Source organism: Castor canadensis, chromosome 12 (assembly GCF_047511655.1).
Source record: "Castor canadensis chromosome 12, mCasCan1.hap1v2, whole genome shotgun sequence".
NCBI classification, from domain to species: Eukaryota; Metazoa; Chordata; class Mammalia; order Rodentia; family Castoridae; genus Castor; species Castor canadensis.
The window spans coordinates 102132142-102155965 of record NC_133397.1 but is presented as its reverse complement, the minus strand read 5'-3'; the positions used below and the strand labels follow the sequence as shown (position 1 = coordinate 102155965).

Here is a 23824-nt window from a genome sequence, read left to right as displayed (position 1 = left end):
TCTTTCTTATTAATAGCCAGAAAAACCAGTAGGTCAAGATACCTTGAGTTCAGAGAACGATTTTCAAAGTGCTTAAACTGGAAACTTTTCCTTTTAATTGAGTGGTAGCCAAATGAATAAGATCTAACTTCCTTTTTTGTCCTGAAGGAGAGTTGAGGGAAGAAAAGTCAGGACAGCTTTGTGCTGTTGAAATAGGTCTTTACGAATTCTATAGGTTCTGGTGGAACTGGGAACAGAACTCAGGAGTTCAATTGATGCTTTTGAAGAGGGAGTATAACCTGGCTTGAAAAGGGATAATGGAACCTGTATCCAGAAAAAAACAGAGTCTGGAGCTGTCATTTGGCAAGAAATTAAGGGTGTGGTATGCCTTTGCCTAGGACCCATGATGTGTTTCAAACATTTTATGATGTTGATCTTTTTAATTAGGAGTTTCTGAACTGTTTTGTCATGTGATGCTCAAACAGAATATGAAGAGTAGTATGTGACTAACTTAATCTAACTTGATCTTAGATTTCTACTGTCAGACTAGACAGAAAATTGACCTCTTTTGTTTTAGATAAATAAAAAAATGAAATTTAGAGTTAATAATGTTGATGTGGAAAAGCAAAGCTGTGGAATTAGGAAATAGCCTGAACAAATATTGAATACAAGTTTGTGTAAGGTTCAAGAGTATGTAAGTTTCACATTATGGAAATTGACATAAATAGGTCCTGACTTGTAGCTTATTGTCCTGTATGGTAATTGACTCCTTGAAATGTAGGAGGCAAGAGAAAGTATTGAATAAAAACCATTCTTTCCCTTCCCTTCCTGTATTCTAGTGCTTCATGTCTTCTTGTGCTGTTCTTTTAAGTGGGTAAACATTAGGAATTGTTCCTGATTCAGACTCTTAATGGTGAAAAATATTTCTGCTGAAGCAGGCAGTGGAACATCTAAAGCAGTTCATTCAAGTGTACTTGCTAGTCTTCACTAGTTGTACACAATAATGAGTTTGGTGAAACAACTCAATTTCTAGTTTCTATTGCTTCTGGGTTAGTAGTTTAGGTTTGCAAGACTTTTCTTTCTTTCTTTTTTTTTTTTTTTTCTCAGTGCTGGAGTTTGAGCTCAGGGACTACACCTTGAGCCACTCCACCAGCCCTTTTTTTGTGATGGCTTTGAGCTAGTGTCTCTAGAACTGTTTGTACAAGCTGGCTTTAAGCCAAAATGCTCCTGCTCTCTGACTCCTGAGTAGCTGGGATTATAGGCATGACCCAGTGGTGTCTGGCTAAGACTTTTCTTTTCTAGATGGGATGATAGAAATGACTCATGGAATTTTGGGGGTGGAGGTAAGATTTTTGTGAGCAAGGATGAGGGTATAGTTTAGTGATAGAGCTTGTGCCTACCATATCTGAGGCCCTGGGTTTGAGCCTAGCACTGAGAAATGAAGTTTTATGACTATGTGGGGCTATATACATAAACTCTGTTAAATCTATTCTGTCTAAAGTTTTTCTTTTCTTTTAATTTTTGGTTGTACTGGGGTTTGAACTCAGGGCCTTGCGCTATGGCTAGGCAGGAGCTCTACTTGAGCCATGCCTCCCCCCCCACCTTAAGACAGGGTTTTATCATGTAGTCCAGACTGGCTTTGAACACATCCTCCTGCCTCAGGCATTCACCACCTCTTTTGGCTGGTTAGTTTTTATGTTGGGGTCTTTCTTGTGGTTGGGGTCAAATAGAACCTAAAGATGGGGCTATCAGAAGGCTCTTTAAGGGACCTTTGAAGTAGTTTTTTCCTGTTACTAGTCTGATATTTCAGTGCTCTTCAACATGGCCTCTGTCCAACAGAGTAGGAAGCAGAAGCTTCTACGTAGTTAAGAGTTGTGGACATGGCAACAGTAGTCTATCTGTTAGGGAGTCATAGCATCTTCCAGATTCAAATGGATGGAGAAATAGACTCCATCTTTTAAAAGGGGTAAGGAGGTCACATTGCAGAAGAGCATGTGGGTTGGGAGACCTTATTAGGGCCATCTTTCGAAAATCACCTTCCATACATAGACAATTTATTTCACTTTTCTTTCCTTCTTCCCTCCCCTCCTCTCTGCTCCTCTCCTCCTCTCCCTTCCTTCCATCTTGCTCTGTTGTCCAGGCCAGCCTCAAACTTGAGATCCTCCTGCTTCAGGCTCAATGTACCTCCCTTTACTTTACTTTCTTATCTGTAAAATAGAAATAACAACATTCACCCCACAGAGTAGTTGAGAGAAAATAACACAGTTTCAAGGACATAGATGTTTGGTATAAATACATTTCTCCCTTAATTCTCTAACATAATAGATTATTTCTAATCTACTCTTACTTTGGATGATAAAGTTTGTTCAGTACATAGTTTAGTTAACAGTTTCTTGACCTGTTTCTCAGTCTGTTGTAAGTTAAAAACCAAACAAACCTTATCATGATTTCAAGCACATCAAAGTAGAGAGAATACCACATTAATAGAAAGAAGGACAAAAACCACAGTCATTTCAATTAATGCAGAAAAAGCATTTGACAGTATTCTGCAACTTTCATAAGAACACTCAAGCTAGAAAGGACACTACCTCAACAAAATAAAGTCTATATATGAAAAACCCATGGTGCACAACATACTCAGTGGAGAGGGACTGAAAGCTTTTATTCTGAGATCAGGAACAAGGCAAAGATGTCTATTTTCATAGGCATTTAACATAATGCTGAAAGTTCTAGCCAACGTAAGTAGGCAAGAAAAATAAATAAAAGGCATCCAAATTGTAGATTGAGGCCATCTTGGGCAAATAATAAGCAAGACTCCATCACAAAAAAAAAAAAAAAAAAAAGCTGAGGATGGTGGCATGTGCCTGTCATCCCAGTTATATAGGAAGTATAGGTGGGAGGATCACGGTCCAGGACAGCCCAGGCAGAAATGTGAGACCCTATTTCAAAAATAACCAAAGCAAAGGGTGTGGAGGCATGACTCAAGTGGTAGAATGCCTGCCTAGCAAGCCTGAAGACCTGAGTTCAAACCTTAGTTTTGGCAAAAAAAAAAAAAAAGTAAGAAAGCATCATAGTATTACTTCTGAAATTTCAGATATAATCAGGTTATAATTTCATAAGTTTCCTGATTGTTTAGTCCTTTGCCCATTCTCTGTTCATAAAAGATTTGGGTATCTACTCTTTGTAAATGTAAGGTGTGTGGCAAGTGATTTCATGTACATTAACCAGCAAATATTTGTTGAATACTTATCTACCTTAGGCATATATTGGTAAACAAAACTGATATGGATGGACCCTGCCATTATGAAACTTAGGGCTTATTGAGTGGAGACAGACATTAACAAACCATGAAATCAATATATAATTATAAATTGTGGTAAGTGCTATAAGGAATGACTACAGTGCCATAGGAGAAAATAATAAGAGCAAATCACTTTCAGTTGGGTGATGGCTGGATTGGGCTGATTGCTTCTTGTTACTAAGGAAGGGATTCACTTCATCTGTGTTTTCCATTATTTTTATATCTAAAGAGCTTCATATCTTTCTAAGATCTCCCATCTAGATACTTAGTAATGGGGTTTGAACCTAGGGCCTCTACCACTTGAGCCATGCCCCCAGTACTTTTGTTTATATTTTGTTTCTGAGTTAGGGTCTCACTAACTTTACTTGGGCTAACCTTGTGATCCTCTTGCCTTCAGCTGGGATTACTGGTTTGTGCAACGATGCCCAGCCATTTAACATGATTCTTTAGAACCCTAGAATTTTCAGAATAGTTCATGAGCATTGGCTTCAACTTAAAGCAGCCAACTACATTAGCCCCTCACAAGAGGGGCTGTTCTTTGAAGCCAGGTATTGACTTCTCTCTACCTGTGAGTCCTACATGGTATCTTCTTCCAATATACGAGGGAAGAAGGAGAATGGTGGAAGAGGCGAATTCAAGCATGATATATTAAGAACTTTTGTAAATGCCACACTGTACCCTCATCCATCACAATAAAAAAATTAATTAAAAAACTTCAAATAAAAAAATAAGGATATTTCATCTACATTGAAAATCTGTGGTTTAGTAACAACCTTCATCAATGATCTTATGTCTTCTGAATGACTTGCTGTACCTTCTACATTACCACTTGCTGCGTCATTGTACACTTTCATGTTAGAGAGGCAGCTTCTTTCCTTAAGCCTGATAAATCAACCTCTGTTATCTTCAAACTTTCCTCTGCAGCTTCCTCATCTATCTCAGCCTTCAAAGTATTGAAGAGATTTAGGGCCTTGCTCTGGATTAAATTTTGGCTTATGGGATTTATGGCTTGTTTGTTCTAATGTCCATGCTATTAATTTTTTCCACATCAAGTATAGGGCTGTTTTGCTTTCTTACCATTCACTAGAGTAGCATTTTTAATTCCTTCAGGAACTTTTCCTTGTATTCAGAACTTGGCTAACTGGCTCAAGAGGCTTAGCTTTTGGCCTGCCTCAGCTTTTGACATGCCTTCCTCTCTTAACCTTAATAATTTCTAGGTTCTGATTAAAGTGAGAAGCATGCAGTTCTCCCTTTCACTTAAACACTTACAGAGTATTTTGTAGGATTATTATCATTATTACTATTATTATTTTTGGTGGTACTTGGAGTTGAAGTCAGGGCTGGCTAGGCGCAGATGCTCTACCACTTAAGCTACTCTGCCAGACATTATAGGGTTATTAATTGGACTGATTTCAATATTGTTGTATCTCAAGGAATAGGGAGGCATGAGGAAAGGGAAAGGGACAAGGGAACAATCAGAACTGATAGGGTTTAAGTTCTCTGTCTTATATGGGCGTAGTTGTAAAATTGTAAAACAATTACAGTTGTAATATCAAAGATCACAGATCACCATAACAGGCATGATAATAATGAGAAAGTTTTAAACATTGTGAAAATTACTGAATTGTGCCATAGAGGCACAAAGTGTAGGCTGGGTGCTGCTGGTGGGTCACGCCTATAATCCTAGTTACTCAGGAGCCAGAGATCAGGAAGATCGTGGTTCAAAGCCATGATCACGAGACCTATCTCGAAAAAACCCATCACATACACAAAAAAAAGAGGCTGGTAGAGTGGCTCAAGGTGTAGGCCTTGAGTTCAAGCCCCAGTACCACACACATACACACACACACACAAATAAGTCAAAAGGAATTTTTAAGCCCCAGTGCTACAAAAAGTCATGCTTGCAACATGTGCACATGCTGTTGGAAAAATGGTTTTGTTAGACTTACTCAATGCATTGTTGTTACAAACATTCAATTGGTAAAAAATACAATATCTGTGACGTGCAGTAAAATGGGCATACCTGTATATATTTATTTAAGTTTTTGGCTTTTTTCTTTTTAATTAGTGTGTATTAATTGTACAAAGTGATTTCATAGTAGTATGTCCATACATGCAGCTATGCTTGTATTTAAAGCAATAAGGATGGTTACAAAGGCAGAGGAAGAAAGAAGGGGGCCCAGCACAGGTATTTCGATCAGTTATATCATGTGATTTATACATTAAGCTAGGTTTAATTAATTTCTTTTTAAATAGATTTTCTAAAATTAATCTCACTTAAATTCATATACATTTTCATAGTGACAGAGAAAGGAATGGAGTTACTGCTACTAGAGAGTAGAGAGTGGAGGATAAAGGAGTAGAGGGAGATATTTAGGGATTTATATGGTTTCTAGTTTATTTCTAGAGTAAAGTTCACAATATATTCAATATGAGTGTGTCTTACTCATCCTGGTATATGCAGCAGAGGAAAAAAGGTTGAGAGTTTTGGTTGTACATTTCTGATCCACAGCATAAAAGTTCATGGTGATCTGAAGTTTTCTACAGTCTGGCTCCTGTCTCGCCTATCCTGCATGTTCACACATACTGCATTCCCCTGCAACCTGCATGCGTGCTTTTTTTTTTTTTTCTTATCATCATGGTCCCACACATGATTTCCTTCCTTTTTCATTAAACAGACAACCAGACTAATATTTTAGATCTCTGTTTCAGAACACACATTCCCTGATTCCTCAAGGCAAATTTTGGTATTTGTTTCTGCCTTCAGTGTTCATTAATTATAGCAGTTATTTTATTAAATATTACTGTTGCTTGATTTGCAATAGTATCTTCATCAAACTAGTCTTCTTGATAAGAGGGTTTGATCTTATTTTCTTTACATCACTTTTAAGAAAGCATTTGGGTGTTAGTGTTACCATTCTCTCTTTGAGGAGGCAAATAGAGCTATATCAACATCAGGCAAAACAAAGTTTAGGATTCAGAAAGAATAGGAAACCATAAAAGAATTGAAAATGTCTTTTCCAGATATATCTTAATAGTTAAAATATACTTTAAAAAACTATGATAAAGCAGTTGCTAAAGTATATGCTTTTTTTAGCCCCAAAGTTTGATATTGCTTAAAAGATTCATTACTGAAGGAAATAAACTGACTTCATGAAATTGTTTTAGTTATTTGAATTATCATTTTTATACAATAACTGAGAATATTAAGTTTTATTTAGAACTACTGGTAATCAGAAAATAGATTAGAAATATTTAAAGCTTCATTGTAGTTGCCTAGTATACAAGTTGATTATACTCTGAGGCAGTTTGTCTTCTAAATGTACATAGTGAAAAATAGTAGTTTCTGTATCCATCAACATTAATATTTTTTACTACTCTGATATAGGTAGTGAAGCTTTTCATTAGATTGGAAGAGAAAATTAGATGAATTCATTCGAGTTAAAACAATGTAAACCAACTATACCACTTCTGCCATCCCCCCAAACCAAAACAATAGCAAAAAAAAACCCCACAAATAAACCAACCAAAAAACAAACAAATAAACAAACAAATCTTTGACACTCCCCCTTTCATCTCTCAGTGAGAACCACGTTGGTAGCTATGAATTTTTACAGAATTCTTTATATGCCAGACTATAATAGAAAAAAAAACACCCTGGGAATCAGCAAGTACATATAACATTTCAAAGCATTAGTTTATGTATTATATGTTATTCTGAAACTACATACCTAGTTTCCTAATGGAAAACTTTTACTTACTTCTTTTCTTTTATAGGAATATATATGTCCCAGATGTGAATCAGGCTTTATTGAAGAAGTGACAGATGATTCCAGGTATTGTACAAGTTCATGGATAAATCAAGCATTCTGTTATCAAAATTATTTTCTCTAAGCATTGACCAAAAGGATTGGAAGGAATTTATTTTTATAACTTATACTCTGCTGAGAGAGGGAGAGAAAGAGAATTAGTTTTAGTGTGAGTATAGATGGACTGTGTGCATGTTTGCATACACACAAGAGAGGGCAGAAGAATGGAAGAGGGAAAGGAAAGAAAAGAGAAAATTTGGAAAGTGATATGATAGCTGGTATGATGAGATCCACTGCTTCTGCTTGTATGTGGCATTACTTGAAAATCTCTTTAGCCATATCTGAATAAATTTGGTAAGTTTTCATTTATTTTCTTAGACTTTGTGTTTCTCTTTCATTATTGGTTAGTTTTTAGTGACTACTGTGTTACCCGAAGGTAAATTGCTGTTACACATCTTTGGTGAGTTAGGGAGTGACTTCTGATATAACAAAGTAAACAGGGTATTTTAGCCAGGGAAACTGAGTTATTTTGCCTCAGGTCCTTTGTCCTTATTAAGATTATTGCTGTCAAGGATCGAAGGGGTGGCTCAAGTGATAAAGCGCCGGCCTAGCAAGTGTGAAGCCCTGAGTTCAAACCCCACTACCACCAAAAACAAACAAACAAACCCAACCCCGTCCCCGCCAAAAAATATTGCCATCTAACTTTTGCCATCTTCTGTAATACTCATATTTGGGTTTGTAATGCTTGAAATTTATTTTCATTGGCTTTAGTAAAGATAAATAAAAGGGGAAATATTTTCCAAAAGTGACAGTAATATTTATTTCTTGATTAATGTGAATAAAACTATAAAAACTTATTTATAGAATAGCACTAATTTTACTACTGCCTTTTTTTTTTGCCAAACATAATGGTACATTTGTTCTTTTGGGAATATCTGGTTAAACATTGGTTGAAAAATTGAAGAAGTACTAACTGGTTAAAAAGAATTTGTTATCTGAAGCTTCTTAATCTTGGAGTGACTTGGAGGATTTTAGTAGCAGTAGATAATTCCTTTACCATTGCTGTTGGCAGAATCCAAAGTTGAAGGTCTCTTCTACAACCAGGAAAAACTACACCTTTTACAGTATGTACTGTTAGTTTTACTTTATTAATGATTGGTTATATGTGTAGATGAGTTGGAGCTTCTGGGGCAGTATGTGGCATGGGATTTAGTGTGGTACACTTAAATGTTGATGTAATAATCTTGGTTTTAAATAACAATACCAAAACTTAGCCTGTAAGATTAGCATGACAGCAAAATTAGCTAAGTTGTGTGGATGGCATGCTAACTTGGCATAGCTTTTTATTTGTGCTATTATAATTGCTTCAAATAACTTATTTCAGGCACTTATACTCTGCATGTGTTGAATAAAGAATACATTGGTTATAGGGGAATACTTAATGGGCTTTTTTTTCTCCGTTTTTCTTTTTTAAAGTGAAAGTGATAGTATAGTTTATTAGGAAAGAATACACTTTCAATAGACTAAAAGTGAGTCATCTCTAGGGTAATACTGACAATTATTTTCACTCCAGCATAGGTTTTATATTGAAACTTAGGGGCTTTGAGTAGTTAAGTGTTCCTCCCCAGAACCAGCCCAAGAGGCAGACAGAGGTCACAGTTGAACAACATATTTTTCTTGTCTACATGTCACAGGAATAAGGGAGATTTACAGAATTATGATATGCAAATGAGTATCTGGTCCACCTGACCTCTAGGGTATGGTTTATGAGGCCTATGTCTTTGTTTTGTTAAGTTCTAAGAACTGCCACCTTGGGCTTCAATAAAGCCTTTCATTAAGTTTTATGTGGGTAAGGGACTCAAAAGCATCTTGTGATATTGTATAAGCTTGGTGGGCTTTTTTGTAACAGAGGTAACAGAGGCTGGTCACCTGTGAGTTAGAAAGTTTAATTATGATGTTTCCTGTCAGAGACTTTGTGATTTCTTGGTCACCACTTATGTCTACCTGCTACCTAACAATTTTCCCCCCACCAGGACTCAAGACCTTGAAGAACCCTCCACTTTAGGCTCCCTTTTCATTAACTCCATAGCTCATGGTTAACTGCTTCCTATCACTGCCCTCCCCCACTCCCCCACCCCCCAAAAAAAGAACCCCAGACCCTGAAGTCTTTTAAGGCAGTGGGAAGTCAAAGTCAGTCTTCGGCTACTTCCTGCTGGTTTGAGGCATAGGCCTAGTTCAGAATTCTCTTCTTGTTCTCTGTCAAGGGGAGACAGCTGGGATCTCAGGGCATGGATGATTCAGAGGCCTCTGTAGACATGAGTATCCTGTGGAGATCATAACCAGTGATAGTTAAAGGAGGGGTCATGCTTAGAGGTTAGTGCAGTCAGCCTTTGAGATCTATTATTTATAGTTTTATAACCTGGAGACTAGAGGAAAGAGTCTTGGTTGATACATCAGTATATAATAAAAGGTTCAATAAGGAGGAGGAACTTCTGGGTTTCTCCTGAAGCTATAGGAATAGCGGGTCAGACTAGTTAGGGTGTGTTTCTTCATTGAGCTCAGCACAATGTCTAGGTTGGTATTGTAATCCTGAAAATGAAAGCTATTTGTAGTACTTTGCAGATTTTATATCATTGGGATGTTGGTATGTATGTTTGTGCATTTATATTTGGTTCTTGAAGTGGTATCCAGAAGTTCTTGTGAATCTTTCTGTCCCCTTTTTCTCCAAAATTTTAGCAGTTTTTTTGCTCTGCAAATTTCATAGGGACAATGGTATTTATTCCCACTCTTAAGGATCCTTGAAATAGGTCTTTTGTCATGTATGCATGTGATATTAATTCAGTAACTTTTGAGTTATTAATATAGGATGCAACATTGTATAGTTTTCAAAGGTGATGAATGCTCTGTGTAATGTCTGACACATAATGAAAGCTCTAAATATATTTGAGGCATTAATGAAATACCAGTGTTTGCCCTTTGAATTTGTATTCATGAAAGGAGGGGAAAAGGATTGAAATGGTTGAGGCAAATCCTAGATATGTATTATGCAATGTAGCATTTAGAACCAAAGTCAGAGTGTAGAGGGATATGAAAGAGTCTCATTTGAAGGGTGAGTTCTGAATTGATTTAATGGAAGAGGTGAGTAGAATAATCAAAGAATAGGATAACCTCTCCGAAGAAGAAATATTTATTGAACCCTTTTCGAATGTGCTCAATTCTATACTAGACCCCTTATTTTACTACATTTAATCATTTTCCAAAAATATTATTTTCCAGTATTGGTAGTTGAATGGTTTTATAGCAAAACTTTTTTTTTTTGTTTGTTTTTATAGCCTCTTTGAGGATAATTTTTTCTTTCCTTTTGCTAGGTCAAATTTGAATTGCAATAATGTCTGAGGGTCCTTCTTCCTTCTTAGCAGGGTGGCCTTTCTCCCCAAATTTTCATTTGATTTACCCTTGATTCACTTGAAAACCATAGATTAAGCTGCATGCCAGTCATCATAATTTCTTTTGTAGGTGTCCTGTTAGGATGAGTTGTTTTCCTTATTGAGCTTTGTTCTCTTTAAGGCATTCTATATTTAGCTTCTGGGAAGGGAGCTTGCTCCTGGGAATAGAATTACCACCATTCCTTTTTCTCTTTAGTTTTTTAGGTGGTGGTGGCAGCCGGATAGACAATAGCACATCAACACATTTTGCAGAGGTAAGTTTTCCTTTGGCTGTAGGGATTCTTTAGGAAGTGAGTGAGTGTTAAAATTATGACAAATCACTTCTCAGTGCTGCAAAACATTTAAGTTTAACTGAATGTATAAGAAAAATGTAATGTGGACAAGAGTAGCCCTTGGGAAATATCTGTTTTTATTTGCTGGGGTTTTGTCATGTTACTTTTAAAAAAACCCTTGAGTAAGGGAAAGTAATATCTTCAACCTCTACTGTTTTAAATCTGGTAGCATTTTCTTTTTCTGTTTCTTCATTGTGTATATGGTATAAGAATAAAAAGTTTGTGCTGTTTTTGAAATAATGATGTTGTTTTTGAATAGTAACTGGTGGCATGACAACCAGTTAAAGAAAGAGCAGGCCAGAATAAGTTGTTGCCAAAGCATTCTTCAGTATTGCACAGTATTAGTTTTTAGAATTTACCTATTGTCCAGATGGTAGTTTTACAAATTAAAGGTAAGATATTAACTGCCTTTAAAATCCCAAGATGGGGCTGCCTATAATTACTTTCTACTTCTTTGTATAATGTGCCTCCATATTTTTTTTAGAAAAAGAAAATCTTAACTATGATTTGAACATAATGGTATGGGGCATCACTCTATATCCTTGAATATAATTTTATATTCATTGTACTTTTTTTTTTTTTTTTTACTTTATCCTTTGACTTAATCTCTTTAGGGGTGTGTATGTGTGCATGGGTATGACCATTTTAACCTTGTTTGCTTGTTTTGAAATGGTATTTTGCTACGTTGACCAGGCTGGTCTTGAACTTATGACCTTAAGTGATCTTCTTGTCTCAGCCTCCTGAGTAGCTGGGACTATAGAGTATACCACTACACCCAGCTTTTTAGCTGTTTTTAAGCATGCAATTGAGTGGCATTAATACTTTTTGTTTTTAATCATTTGAAAACTATATTCTAGAAGGAAAAAAACAGCTCAGCCTATGATAAACACTGGTTTGTTTTTGCTTCCATATATATACCCAGCTTGCTGGGCTCTAGAAAACTGACAGATGCTAAAATGAAAAAAAAGTTAAATTACATAATCAGAATTCCTTTGTGTTTCAGGATCACATTAGTCTTTTTCAGAGGTAGCTGAACTGCCTAGAAAGCTTGCCAGATATTTTATTTATTTTGTGTGTAAAATGAAACTGTATTAGCAGCATATTTTAAAAGTGATATTTAATAAGAAGCTCATAGAACCCTAAGCTTCTCTTTTTTATTCTCTGAAAATTATCTTAAGACCTATGCTTCCTCCCTCACCTCCTCATCAGATTTTGTTGTTGTTGTAGTCAAGAAACTTGATGAATGTTTGGTAATAGTCCTGTTTTATTAAGGGTGTTTTCTTTTGTTTATTGCCTATGGCAGTTCCTAATATCTAGTTTTAAGTTTTTTGGTTAACTCTGCACTGCCTTGGTAAATGAGTTAATTAGAGTGTGATTTCAGACAGATCATGTCTTTGAGCTCTCATTTTTATTCTTTCATCTTGATGGATTGAAAAACATTTAAAATTTAATTTGCTTGAGAGAACTGGAAGCCTTTCTGATTTCAGCATTTCCCCCGCCCTGTGTGTGCTATTCCTGATAACACAGCTTATCAGTTTCTGATTATGGATGTGCAGAAGAAACTTCATTTGATTTTCTCTAAGTGTTAGTTTTCTCTCTGTTCCTGTCTTTCTCTGTCCCTCCCTCTGGTGGTACTCAGGGCCTCAAGCTTGCTAGGCAGGCACTTTCTCACCTGAGCCTTACCACCAACTGTCTTTCTTTGGTTATTTTTAAGATAGGTTCTTGCTTATGCCCAGCCTGGACCATGATCCTTAACGACAGGCATGTGAACCATTGCATCCAACCATTGGTTGAGATGGTGGTATCTTGCTAACTTCTTGTTCAGGTTGGCCTTGAGCTGTGATCCTCTTATCTCTGCCTCCCAAGTAGCTAGTATTACAGGCATGAAATACCACACCCAGCCACTGTTGGTTATTTAGGAAATGGAAATAGATTGGTCTGTCAGTTTTATAAATGTGACTCACCAGGAGATGTACTGAGTAAGAAGAAAAATATATGTGGTCAGTTTCCTAATTTTAGTAATGCTAAATTTGACTCTGATGGCATGAGCTATCCTTCAGGTGTTAAAGTAATATTGCTGAGTCATAGTTGGTGACTTCATGTTCTGTAGTAGTAACAGACATTGTTGTGGCAAGGGCATAGTTAATGCCCAGTTTTCCTTCTGTAGGATTTCTACACATCATGGCTCAATATTTAAATTTTCTCTTTTTAAATGATGTTTTGCATTTTAAAATCGGAAAAAATGTCTTTATAGTATTATATAAGCTGCCAGGGATTTTGAAAAAGAAGGTAAGGAATATATATTCAGTCCTTTTATACACAGCACTCTGCTAGAAGTAGGGACCTACAAGGAACTTAAAATTTAGTTGGAAGCAAGTGCAAACACATGAAACAAATGAGAAAACAAGTAATAGTGTACAGAGAGTTTAATAAGGTTATTGTAGGGTGTAATGTATCAAGTACAGTAGAAGGAAAAGATCTTTTAGGTTGTCAGGAAAGATCATACAGAGGTGACTAAGAGCATAGCCTCTGAGACCAGATTACCTGAGTTTAAATCCTTGATCTGCCACTTACTGGCTGTGTAATCTGAGCATAATTACTTAGAATCTCTCTGTTTCCTTGGGAAAATAATGTGGGGGGGGAATAATAGTACCTCATCAAGATGTTGTGAGGATTAAATGGCTGATGTATATTCTAATATGCCTGCCATATGGTGAGTGCTTATAAATTTTAGCTGTTATTAAGACTTCATAAAAGAAAGTAAAACTTGCACTGAAGCCTAAAAAGAGGAGGTGGAATTTTGATAAGCAAAGATGTGAAGGAAAAAAACTATCTCAAAATAGTATTCCTTAGCTATAAGGTTTTTATATCCATGTCCCTAGAGAAAAACTTAGAAATAAAGTTACATTTAGAAAAATTATTTTTACATATTTTAGCTGTTATTTTTACAAAGTCTTATGCTCAGTTTTACTTTATTTTTCTTCAGTTAGAGCTGCTTATACAATGAAGAGGTTATTTTCTATAATTAATATTTAGTAGTTGCCGAATTCATTAAAATGCTGGATATATTAGAAGAGGTTTATCTGAGAAAATTTCTGACAAAATCAGTATTGGTTTCATTTTCCCTTAAAGTGAGGCTTGGGTAGGGAGAGTAGATAGGATGAAGGGAAGGCAGGGAGTGGGCTAACCATTGCATGGGAGCAATGTTTGAGTAAGGAGCGAGCGATACAGAGAGGGAATCTAAAAATGTTGGTAGCAAGCTGGGTGTGGTGGGCCATATCTGCAATCCCAGCATTCATGAGACTGAGGCAGTAGGGTTAAGAGTTCAAGGATAGCATGGATTATATAGTTGAGTTCCATACCAGACATACATAGTGGGACCCTGTCTCTAAATAAATAAAGTGTTGCTGATAGTTTAGAGAGGACATTGCCATTCTTTGGTTCTTGATGATAACATGGGGAAGTGAGCTACCTGAGGGTTTCATTGGTCGCTTGAAAGCTTCTGACTAGGACCTGGTTTCAGTGCGACATCTGATCTTAAGAGTCTCATACCAGAATGATCACTTCAGTGTAAAAGTGGCTGTGGGGCTGGAGGTGTAGAACCCTTGCTTAGTGTGAGAGCCTGGGTTCAATATCCAGTATCAAAAGAAAAGAAAGAGTCGGGAGAGGAGAGTAAGAATGGCTATGGCTATGGGTGCTGCCTCAGATTAGCATAAAATAAGACAAATCTTCCTCAAAAAACTGCTCTCAGGTGAGGGTGCTCTGAGCAGTTTGTTTATTTAAATAAAACTTGTTTTTTGTTGCATAAGTGATATCATAATGGCAATAAAAAGGTATTCAAAATATCTCACCTCGTTTTTTTAAGAATCTTTCTTGATATATTTCCTTTCACATTTTAGCGTGAGGCATAAATACTTAACAGTATTGCAGCAGCATAAAGAAGACTTTTTTTTTGAAGTCTCCCATATTATTACTACAGCTTTATTTTTATTTTATTATTTTTTTGGCACAGTACTTCCCATTTCTCATATAAATGCCTCCTAACAGTTTTCATTTGCAATCATTGAGTATACATTATTGTATTTTTGCTTTTTAAAATTTACTTAGGACTTTGTCATCTTTTTCTTGTGTCTCCATCATCATATATTTTATGACTTATTATTTATATATTAAGGCTATTTATTTTATATCTTCATATTCTTTTGTATTCATACTAAATTATTACACTGTATTAGACATATCTAGTTATATGGATGTTTGGTCATTGATTATATTTCTTTCCTCTAACTCAGAGTCTAGAGCATATTGAGAACTAAAATATAGAGGCCACACATATGGAAATAAAAATTTAATATTAATTCAAGTAAATTGAAGTACTCAGTTGAACTATGGCCAAACAGATAGCCTAAGTTTATGCAGGACGACCCATCTGAGAATTAGAGGCTATAGAGCAGGCACAGATGCTCAAAGTCCCCTCACCTCCTTTTTTTAAAAAATTTGTGCAGCTTCCTAATACCTGAACTCCACGTTTCTATAATTCTGAACATACTAAGTTCATAACCAAAATACTGTTGCCAAAGACCATAACACAAATTTACTGTATCCAAAAGAAAAAAGATAAAGCAGAAAATGTGCTTGGTGTCAGCTGTGCCAGTCTTCTGGTTAGTGAGTGCCAGATGCCCAGAGTCTATATGACCTTTACATTTAAACTCATTTAGGAGAAGGTGCTTTTTAAGAGATTATTAATAGGGATAGTATTTGCATCATGAGGGAGGAGGGAAGGTAATGTTGTACATCATCTGTTTTCTTTTGTGAGCAGCATTTGAATAATCTTACATTCTTGGCAAAATTTAGAAATTTGCCATGGTTGTATCTAGTCTTGTGACTTTTTTGAGGGCCCTTCTCCATTTAGTGTATTTAAAAACCTCTTAGAGCAGGGGACTGTGGCTAAAGTGGTAGAGTGCCTGCCTAGCAAGTGTGAGGCCCTGAGTTCAAACCTCAGTACTACAAAAAACAAAAACAAACCCTCTTAATTTCCAATTACCTTTTGAGCCTCATATTCTAGGTACTGCAGAGCCAGTTTATTATTTTTATTTTTATTTCTCTTTGACTATCCTAGCACATCTTTGCTTCTAGTGCGTCTTATTTAAAAAACATTAGTTTTTCCTAAATTTATTGAATGAATCTATTCCTTAGAGGCAGACCTCTATTTTCTAGAGCACAGATCTTTAAGTTACACTCTCGGCATTTAGGTTTCCAATTATTTTATTTAACCTCCCATTGATCTTTAAGTAGAAGCTTTACTTCTGTGGCAAATGGGATCCCCATGCTTATTCATTTGTTTCCTAATAAAAGTTACTGCCTTGCTCTGGAAGAAGATACAGTCTTGGTTTGTAGTACCTAAATCTTGGCAAAAGAATTAGCTCTTCAGACATTTTATAGGCTAACATGCAGTTCAAAATAAGATGAAGACTTTAGAGCAGCTACTCTAATGCCATCTAGTTCATCTTCCAATGTTACTCTAATGCCTCTATAGTCATAATAACTATATTATAATCACATAATTTATCTTCTTAGCTGGATACTTTGAATGTTAAAGGGTACACTGAAAATAATAAAAATGATTTAATTTTTCTGAAATGTACTTATTGACCAAAAAACTAGTTTTATTAGGTTGGTGAACTTTGTAAATAATTGTGTTCAAACACTTTTCAAAAATAAAAATCTGAAAAGTAATTTAGGTCCTTAAAACCTAATAGAGAGACATTACAAGAAAACTACAGATTAGTATCTTCTCATGAATATAGATGTAAAAATTCAAAACAAAACTTCAGCAAGTAGAATCTAGCAACATATAAAAATAGTCATATATCATGATCAAGTAGGATTTATCTCAAGAATGCAAAGTTGGCTCAATATTTGAAAATCAGTCAATGTAATTCACCATATTAATACATTAAGGAATAAATACCATGTGACTAACTCAAAAGAATACAAAGCAAATTTTTGACAAAATGTAATCCCTCCCTACCTTTTTTTGGCAGTACTGATTTAAACTTAGGGCTTTGTGCTTGCTAGCAGGCACTCTACCATTTGAGCCACCTCTCAGTCTTTTTTGCTTTAGTTATTTTTCTGGTAGGATCTTACATTTGTTACCTAGACTGAGTTCCTTCTACTTATGACTCCCCTAAAAGTAAGAAGACACATGCCTGTCATAATACCAACTTTTTTTTTTTTTATGATAGTTACTAACTTTTCTTGGGCTGGCCTTGAACTGCCATCCAACCAATCTCTGCCTCCTATGTAGCTGGAATTAGAGGCATGAGCCACTGGGCCTGGCCATTTTTTTTCCTTCTGTACTGGGGGGTTGAACTCAGTACCTCACACTTGCTAACAGGCACTCTGCCACTTAAGCTACCCCACCAGTCCTTTTTGCTTTGATTATTTTTTTGGTAGGACTGGGGTTTGAATTTAGGGTTTTGTACTTGCAAACCTGGTGCTCTACTGCTTGAGCCATACCTCCAGTCTGTTTTGCTGTGGTTATTTTTGGAAATGGGATCTCAAGAACTATTTGCCCAGGCTGGCCTCGAATCACAATACTCCAATCTCAGCCTCCCAAATAACTAGGATTACAGATATAAGCACTGGTGGCTGATTTGCTTAGGACATTTTGAGATAGGGTCTTGTGTTATGTCCAGGCTGGCCTGGATTGGGATCCTATTTATACTTCCCAGCTAGCTGGGATAACAGGCATCCTCTACCACACTCAGCTTTATTGATTTAGGTGGGGTCTCTTGAACTTTTTGATTGGCTGGTCTTCAACAGAGATCTTCCTGACCTCTGTCTCCCAAGTAGCTGGGATTACAGGTTGAGCCACTGCTTCTGGCTCCAGTATCCATTCTTGATTAAAAAAAAAACTTTCAGTAAATTAGAAATAGATAGGTAGGAACTGCCCTTTGACAAAGGGTATCTAGTAGTACCTACTGGGGAAAGACAGTGCTTCTCAGTTATCAGGGCCAAGACCAGGATGCTCCCTAACCACTTCTAATCAACACTGTACTGGTTCTAGCCAGTGCCTAGCTCCCTAGGTATACAGACAGACAGATGTAAGTGGCATCCACACTGGAAAGGCAAAAGTAAAACTGTCTTTATTGTAGTTGATACGTTCTTTTGTATAGAAAACCTGGTGGAATTTACAAAAAGAAAAAAAGCTGTTAGAAGTAGTAAGCTTAACAAGGTTTTAGAATACAAGAAAAGAATACAAAAAACAGTTTACATACCGGCAATGAACAGCTGGAAACTGAAATTTAAAAAATATAACTTGCAAGAGCATCAAAAGTATGAAATAATTAGGACCTGAACATGGGAAAACTACAAATATTGCTTAGGAAAACTAAAGAACATTGAAGCAAATGGAGAAATTCATCCTATTTATGGATCTGAAAGCTTAATATTGTTAAGATATCATTTATAGAGTTCAGAACAATTCCAGTTAAGATCCAAGCTGACTTTTGAATAGAAATTGACAAATTTTGCAGAACATTGTGGTACACATCTGTAATCTCAGCTCTGGAGAGACTAAAGCAGGAGGACTGCGGGTTCAAGCCCAGGCTGGGCTACATAGTGAGACCCTGTCTCAAAACTCTAAAGTCCAAAACAGAGAGAGAGAGAAAGAGAAAGAAGGAGAGAGAATACTTGAGATTAGTTGGCATCTTAAAAAATTCATATGGAAAAACAAGTATAATAATTTTTTGGGAAGGAACAAAGTTGGAAGACTAACACCACTTAATTTCAAGACTTACAAAGCTATAGTAATCTGATCTGTGGTATTGCCATTATGGTAGGTAAACAGAATGAAGAGTCTAGAAACAGACTCATATACTGAAGACAATTGGTTTTGATAAAAGTTCACAGTCAATCCTAGAAAGATACAATTGTATATCTATGTACAAAATAAGACTTTGGATATATACATTAAATTATACACAGAACTTAACTCAAAATGGAACATAGATCTAAATATAAAAACTAAAACTATAAAATTGTTAAAACATGGAGGAAACCTTTGTGACTTCAGGTTAGGCAAAAATTTCTTAGGTATATCACCTAAAAATCTGTAAAATAACAAATTGATAAATTGACCTTCATCAATATAAAAAAGCTTTTGCTATCCTTTATGAATGAAAAGACAACTCATATAGACAAGGAGAAAGTATTTGAAGGTAATTTACCTGATAAGGTATTATTTAAAGAACTTTAAAAATGGAATAATAAGAAAACAACTTATTTCTAAAAAATGGCAAAAATTTGAACAATTTGCTTCACCAGAGAAGATGTTTGCATAGCAAATAAGTGTAAAAAGATCTAATAAGTCATTAGGGAAATACAAATTAACACCACAATGAAATACCATTGCACATGTATCAGAATAGTTGAAATTTAAGACTGACCATATTAAATGTTGGTGAAGCTGTGGAGCAGCTGAAACTGGAATGTAAGAAATGGTGTAAGCACTTTGGAAAACATTTTTTTTTTTAACTTTAGTTTTTTAACTTAAAAAAAAAAAATCTGTATGATCCAGACATTCTACTCCTAAGAGAGAGTAGAACTCTCAAGAGAAAAGAAAATATATCCATATCTACATATGTACACAAATGCTCAGAGTAACTTTATTTGTAATAGAAACTAGCAACAACCCAAATCCTATCAACAGGTACATCTATAAACAAATTGTGGTAATATTATAAAATATTATTTAGCAGTAAAAGGGCAAAACCATTGATAGTGTAAAAACATGAATGAATCTCAATTACATTGAGTAAAAGAAGCCAAAGGTACATACATGGCCAGACATGGTACTGCCTGTAATCCCAGCTCTCAGGAGAAGGATCATGAGTTCAAGGCCAGCTTAGGCTACATAGGTAAACCCTGTCTCTATAGAGTAAAGGAAAGGAAAAGAAAGGTAAAGGAATGGGGATGCTGGTGGGGGAGGGGCAGAAGGTGAGAGAAGGGAAGGAAAGGCCAAAGTCAAGGGGAAGAGAAAGGGAAATCAAACCACAAAAAGATCAGTGGTTGCTTGGGTCTGGGGAGATTACAGAGGAGCACTGGGAAACAGATGGGTATGTTGAGTATGTTCCTTGTTTTGACACAATGTTTTCATACAATTGCCTATGAACTTTTTTTGAAATTGTATTTTCTGAGGTTGATGATTCGGAAATTGTTTACACTCATTTGACTCATCTTTGTGAACCATCATATTTTTAAATTGAGATATAGTTCATATACTGTATAATTTACTCTTTTAAAGTATACAATTCAGCAGTTTTAGTATATTCACAGTACAACTATTACCACTAATTTCAGAACTTTTTCATCATCCTTCAAAGAAATCTTGTACCCATTTGTAATAACTCAACTCCTGCTTTCTCCACAACTTCCTCCATCCTAGGCAACTACCAGTCTCTGTGGGTTTGCCTATATATGACATGTGATAAAAATGGAATCATATAGTATGTGACCTTCTGTGATTTATCTTTGTCCACTTAGCATATTTTCAAGGTTCATCCATGTTGTTGCATGTATCAGTACTTCATTCCTTTTTATGACATAATATTAACAATATATGCTAAGCCATCATTTTATGTATCCGTGCATCAGTGGATGAACATGTAGATTTTTTACATGTTTTTGGCTGTTAAGAATAATGCTTCTCTGAATATATCGATTTAAGTTTTGTGTGGTGTGTTTTAAATTTTCTTAGTTTGCTGGTAGAATGACTCAAATGGTAGAGGGTCTGCCTAGTAAGTACAAGGCCCTAGGTTCAAACTCCAGTACTGCTCCATAAGTTTTCTTGGTTAGATCTTAATATTTTAGTAGATGTTGATCTGATTGTGGTTGAGTCAGAGCAAATTCTGACACAGTGGAAGATATTGTCCATTTTGTTTTTTTATTTTGAAATCAGAAATACTGCCTGTTAACATTGATTCAGAGTAACTCTTTTGATTTTTCAAGATAAAACTTGTCAAATAAACTATCTCTGTTATTCTTTTGGATGCAAAGCTCTATAATAGTGTTCCCTATTAGTTTTTACTTATGTAGGTTGTGTCCTGAATACCCAGTTTTGTTGATGAGCTATTTTTTTCTCTTATCCTTATCTAAATTGCTCAGAGACTGACCTGAAGCTATTTTTACCTTTAATGTTGCTTTGGAGTGAATTTGTGAGGCGTACTCTTTTATCCTGTGTTCTGTAGTTAGGGTGCACTGTCATTTTGGGATGAAAAAAGGCCACAGGTACATTGAGTGATGCTATTAGTTTAGAGTAATTCGAGTCTCCAAACAAGTAGCAAAATGCCTCCTGCTGGTGTTGAAGCTGCTTCTAAGCATGGGTCCTTCAAGTTTTTTCCGTATTATTGGGTGAGAACAATTTATAGTCACCTAAAGAGAGTATTTATCAGAGCAGATTATTGGTGTTTACGAACTTGTTTCTTAACGTTTCTTGTCAAAATTTAAAAATATTTTGTTTTTACCTTAATTGTAATGATAATAATGGTTACTTTGAGAGCTTTTCCCCCCATCAGCAAATGTTGTGGAACTTTAAATAGTTGAGGGAATCGTAGATTTCTTCCTATAGTTTACCTTAGTGAGATAGATGATTGAAAACATGGAGGAGTCTGCTCACACTTTTTTATTTACTGATGTCAAGTTGGAATTTTATGTTGTATTTACTTTGGAAAAAGTTAAGAAAAACTTTGTATTCTCAACCCCTTTTTGTCAACAAACAAATAATCTCTTACAGATGGAGACTGTCAGAAAGCAAAGAGAAATAAGTTTGACATAAGTGTGAAATACAATTAAAATGAAAAGATGTTTCATTTTAGGAAATATTTAGAAAAATCTTATTGGAAAAGAAAACTCTTTCCAGTTTTACTATCCATGTTGTTTTTTGCTCTTCAGATTGGATATGGGATTTTTTTTTTTTTTTTCAGTGCTTAGGACTGAACCCCAGGGCCTTGTGCATGCTAGGCAAGCACTTTACCACTGAACTACATACCCAGTCCTAGACATTAGAATTTTAAGGTTTTTAGCAGTGTTGGCCAGATTATGGCGGACTGTAAACCGTCATACTTTCAGATTTTGGAGGATGGTTTCTTCTGTTTCTGTGGTACAGGATATTTATATGAAAGAAAAGAAATGCTTCCTAATATATTTCATGGGTCTAGTAAAACTTGGTACCAAAGGTAGACAAGGATAGTATACTAAAGGAAAATTTATAAGCCATTTTATTCATGAAGGTAGATGTAGAAATTCACTCAAAACACCAGATATAGAATCTAGTAATGTATCATAAACCAAATTGAGAATTCAAGATTGGGTTAATAGGAAATCTATTAATATAATTTTGTGTATTAAAAATGAAACATCCCAGCACTCAGGAGGTGTGGAGGATGTAGGATCCCAAGTTTGAGGACAGCATGGGCTACATTCCAGGGTAACCTGGGATATCTAGTGAAACCCTGTCTCAAAAAGCCAAGGTCTGGAGATGTAGCTCAGTGGTAGAGAACTGGACTAGCATGTACAAGGCCCTGAGTTTGATTCCCAGTACTGGCAAAAAAAAAAAAGACTGAAGGTGTGGCTCAAAAGGTAGAGTGACTGCTTTGCAAGTGCAAAACCTGAATTCAAACCACAGTTCTACTCCCCCCAAAAAATTCATGACACATATTCTTAGTAATGTTTGTTAATAGGATACAATAGACTGTTGATATCCTTGGGTATATAGTTTCAAGGAGATCGCTGTTGAAAACCTGCGAATACTGAAGTACTAACTGCAGATGCTTGAGTCTTTTTTTTTTCTTTCTCCATAATGCCACCCAACTTCCACTAAAGACATTCAGCCTTTCAACAGATCCAAAATGTACATGTTATTGTGTCAATTAAGCATATATATGCTTTTATCTTGCTTTTGGGGCACCATTTGCTTTGGGGGAGGCAGATTTTCACAAAATTAAGCAGGGAAACAAACACTCAGCAGATCACACAATGATTTAAACACAACTGACAATAGCGTGGCACTGACCAAGAACTTCTCTGCATCAACTGAACTGTGTAACGCATGCATGGGAATTAATTTTTGTTTTTGAAATTTATTTTGTTTTTTAAATTTATTTATTTTTGGCCATACTTGGTCAAAGCCATGTGTCATAAATCCATGAGTAGGACAGGTTTACTGGATATAGAGTCAATGCCATTAGGATCAGATGGAAACAAATTATTATAATTATTAAGAGTTAAGCAAAAATTCTATACATTAAAGTTAATATACAAAAACCATTTGCCTTTCTGTTATGAGCAATTAGCTATTAAAACATAGAATTTAAAAAGAGATGCTACTTATCATTTGCAACAAAAAATCAAAGTACTGTAATCCAGTAAAAGTTTAGCAAGAAGTTCATGGAACAAAACTACTGAAAGACAAAACTACTGATTTATTTACTGAATAAATTGGAGTTAGTGGGATTGGTCTATGTTCTTTGACAGGAAGAAGTATAATAAAAATATAGTCACTGTGAAAATAATCTTTAGCAGTGCTTCTCAAATTTTAGTGTACAGATAGTTAGTTGCTGATGCAGGAGGAGTGGATGGGATCTGAGATTTTGCATTTGTAATATGCTCCTGATGATGTTAGTGTTTGTTAACAGGGTCTACAGATTCAATGCAATTAAATGTCAATGTCCCAGTAGTATTTATGTGGAGAGATTACTAAACTGACTTTGAAAGACATGTGAAAGGTGAAAAGGCCAAAAATGACCAAGATAGTCTTGAAAACAAAGAACATGGTGGGAAGAATTCATCTATGAGATATCAAAACTTGTTATAAAACTTGTAATAATTAAGACTGCTATCTGTGCAAATCAATAGACCTGATTAAAGCCACTCAAAGTAGATCGAGGCACATAATGC

General features: G+C 35.6%; 1 protein-coding gene across 2 annotated transcripts in view; it reads left to right on the top strand.

Annotated features, from left to right (window-relative positions):
• Nucleotides 1-23824, top strand: part of Rnf115 (ring finger protein 115) — a 79274-nt gene that overhangs the window by 10358 nt on the left and 45092 nt on the right. Inside the window, exons 2-4 of one of the 2 annotated variants that reach the window (XM_074050608.1) lie at nt 7058-7116; nt 8162-8213; nt 10732-10789. In XM_074050608.1, the coding sequence (XP_073906709.1) occupies nt 7107-7116; nt 8162-8213; nt 10732-10789 (120 nt within the window). In that variant the 5' untranslated portion in view covers nt 7058-7106. The remainder of the gene's footprint in view (nt 1-7057; nt 7117-8161; nt 8214-10731; nt 10790-23824) is intronic. The other variant, XM_074050607.1, reaches the window with a different exon arrangement.